The following is a 3,526-nucleotide window of genomic DNA, read 5'->3' on the forward strand; positions in this document are numbered from 1 at the left end:
ATTGTATTGTTAGATCGGTTTGTTTTGGTTTGTGTTTGTGTGTGTTCAAGACAGCGGCGATACTTGAATCTGTGCAATGGTGGTATGCACATAACGTGTTCCATATCTGAAACTAGGAACATCATTGGTACTGTGACAGCTGTCTGACCGTGACCTTAAAAGAACATGTCCATGCCTCACTGATTGTTCGGTCTATTTGCTGATTGTCTTCCAGGGCAATGTATACGTTCTAGCATACTAGTAGCACCTCTTCAACAAAATTCATCATATACACCGTAAAATCTTAAACCTAACCCCTGACTGGTACCGACTGCAATACAGTCTGTGATGTGGCCACTCCTATCGAAAACTGTGCCACGTGCGGCGGCGTGGGACCGACCTGTTTGACGTGCACTGAGAATCTGCGCATCTATACGAACTCTGGCGGAGACGTTTCCTGCGGTAAGTCCGGAGACGCTTTTGTAGGGGTCAAATAACCCACTTTAGGCCTTTTTATTGCACTTTTGCATCTGTAGTTTTGTACTGTAGTTAAGCGCAAGGATCGTTCATACAAGAACGCTTGCGATTCATTTACGACATAAAAGCGTATATCTCCGAACTTTCTTCGCTGTTCGGCCTACGCGCATAAGCAAATGGCGAGTACCTCATTGTCTCGTGCTGTCAACAGCAGTCGACTACTGCCACGATAATCCGTGTGGAGAGTGAGGAGATTGCTCGCTTATCAATGACGGAGCGGCTTACACTTGCAGCTGCTACAGCTTCCATATCTTTGACGATACCACCTGCGTTGGTAAGTCGACCGTAAATTTTCTCACACCACTTATGGATTGAAAAGCTTTGGGTTTTAGCACTGCTCGACCTTCCCTGGTCATGATCTGTTTAAATTGTCTGCGATCGGTTTATGGTACTAGTGGTGTCTGTAGATATCTACCAGATTCCATGTTGGCACTCCGGTTCATACTCGTACTCAACATAAAATTCGCCTCATTCTCTGGGGCGCAACCGGCTATGCATTGGCATTCGGATGTATGAGTTACTTGTAGCTTTTCACTGTATCTTCATTTACTAATCGATGTCTATATCCGTAATACTCAGAGTGCTCGACAGTCATAGAGGACGAGAATTGCTACGATTGCACGCGCGTTGAGTACGAGTACGTTTGCTCCCAATACAACAGTGGCTATGAGATCATTATTGATGACGACACCCCACGTGTATATCCGTGTCTCCCACGCCCAGTCCCACTGTTTCAGTGTCACCGTCGCCGACTACGTCTCCGTCTCCGACCGTGACACTCTCTGCGCTGTGTTCGTTTGTGGATGAACGCTGTGTGGGCTATGAATATATTGATTTCGAGGGCACACCGGAGCTTAGTTGCACTGAGTGCGAGGTGGGCTACTCGACCACTGGCTTCAGCTGTGAAGGTAAGTGGCATTGTGCTGCATATATTATTTGATCTACCCGTTGATCTATTTGCTTTCGTAATGACATATGGGCATTGTACGAGGTCTTAGGTAAGAGAATCCGACATAATTGCTTATAGCAACAAGCATGGCTGAAATGTCCCACATGGTCGATCGTGTTTCTGATCATTGACGGAGAGTCTCCAACATTTCAGTAGCACGAACAGTTATAACCGCCATTACCATTTTTTGCATTCTTGGCAGACGGCACTCCTTCTATTTATGCGGACAATTGCGCCGTCAATGACTGTCATACGAACGCGGCGTGCCTCAGAACAGCCGAAGGCTATGACTGTAACCGTCAGGAACACTTTGTCGGCGATGGAACCGATTGTGCACCATGTGCGGTTGGTTCTGTGTACTATAGCGAGGGTGACCTCAAGTATGTGACTAAGATTGGCGATTGTAAAAGTACGTTCTGATCTGATAACTCGGATCGTCGAAGTTTTCATATTTGTCACTTTCCATACGCATCGATATGGGTGTAGTGCTATCTATACCGCTGGCATTCAGCTCATTTCGGTTCATTTTTGTTTATTTCAACAACCACAGCATGCGAGGAAGCTACTTTCAATTGTGCAAACTGCTCTTATGATTTTTTTTGGGGGTAGAGAGTATACTTGCGATGGATATGTTGAAGGCTTCGGAGTTTTCGGTGACGGGTCCTTTTGCCATGGTAAGCCGCGATTGCACCGTTGGTAGAAATTATTTGAAAGAATCCTGATTTGTAGTCAGGATAATTTTTTAAGTGCTTTGTTTCTAAGTGTCTTGTTAGATCTTGTCGAGCCAGCACTTCACAGTGTTTTCCTCGTCCCTTGTCTCTGTATACCATTTCCAAGCATTTGTATACATTCTCGCGGCTCACAACCCAATCGCAGAATGCTATGAATTGACAGGCAAGGAGAACTGTGCCAGGTGCTCTTCGGGTGTATACACACTTTGCATCAGCGGATATGAGATGGTAGAAGTGGAGGAGGGTTTCATTTGCGGTAAGTTTTAGTATCTTGGACAGCGTCGGGATACAGAACCACGATTGTCATTCCATGGGTGGGCTGTACGCACTGGAGGTACTAGTTAAATTGGAAAATTACTTGCCCATTCTAAAAATAATAATCGTTTTTCTTCTTCTCTCAAGCTTATAATGTCGTGTTATAATTTCGGGGCTTGCTGTACATCCTTACTAGATTTCAACGAGTGTCTGGGCAATAGCCCTTGTGGAGCCTACGAGAACGGCGTGGACCTTGGTAGTTGTACGAATACCAAAGGGTCTTACATCTGCGATTGCGATGACTTCTACTTCTGGAATGACACTTTATAAACTTGTCAAGGTAAGTCATTGAACAGATGCTAAAGCCAACATTATTTAATCTACCCGTGATCATATATGTGATTCTTTTTATCGGCAGTTGCGACCACTGTGCCATTGTCCTCATCACTTATAACAACAACAGACAACTGCGCCGATAACGGCTGCCACGCCAATGCAACGTGCATAGCCACGGTGCAAATTACGCTTGCGGGTGTGATACCGATCATGTCGGCAACGGCACGCACTGTGAGACATGCGGGTCAGATCAACTGTGGTACCATAACGGGGTCAAGGGCGTGTACGAAGGTATGTACAAATGCAATTATAATATTCTTCACAAATCTGGACGAAATTGATATTAAAGTATAGCCTAGTGACCGGGTCGATTGATTGTCTACTTGTGCCACATACGCTCGTACTACAACGGCACTGTTGTGGGAGGCATGCTTCTTTGAATGTTGTGCGATGTTCAATCTGCGAGTGCTGAACTAAACATTGTGTTGCCCATTTCTACACCCATTTCTGTAGATTGCGCCACCGTCATGGAGGATAATGATTGTACGGAATGTACGTTAGTTGCGTCGGTTTCTGTTTACACCCCGTTCCGCCCCTATATGAAACCTCACGGCTCGGCGTGTGCTGGTAAGGAAATACGACACTGCTGTTGATCAGTCAGTATAGGATATACCAGTCATCCATCACACGGTGTAGGGAAGACTTCTTCTTGACTTGGAGCAGAAGTCCTCAATCGCAT

At 45.5% G+C, this 3,526-nt stretch overlaps 1 protein-coding gene across 1 annotated transcript; it reads left to right on the top strand.

Annotated features, from left to right (window-relative positions):
- Positions 1-321: 321 nt before the first annotated feature.
- SARC_06263 (hypothetical protein) lies at positions 322-2,781 on the top strand (the record flags this gene model as incomplete). The annotated part of the gene is made up of 7 exons (XM_014299826.1): positions 322-441; positions 1,096-1,153; positions 1,240-1,424; positions 1,668-1,845; positions 2,075-2,139; positions 2,342-2,452; positions 2,648-2,781. Coding segments are annotated over 7 exons (851 nt in total), but the record flags the coding sequence as incomplete, so codon positions are not given.
- Positions 2,782-3,526: the final 745 nt, after the last annotated feature.

Source organism: Sphaeroforma arctica, assembly GCF_001186125.1.
Source record: "Sphaeroforma arctica JP610 unplaced genomic scaffold supercont1.440, whole genome shotgun sequence".
NCBI classification, from domain to species: domain Eukaryota; class Ichthyosporea; order Ichthyophonida; genus Sphaeroforma; species Sphaeroforma arctica.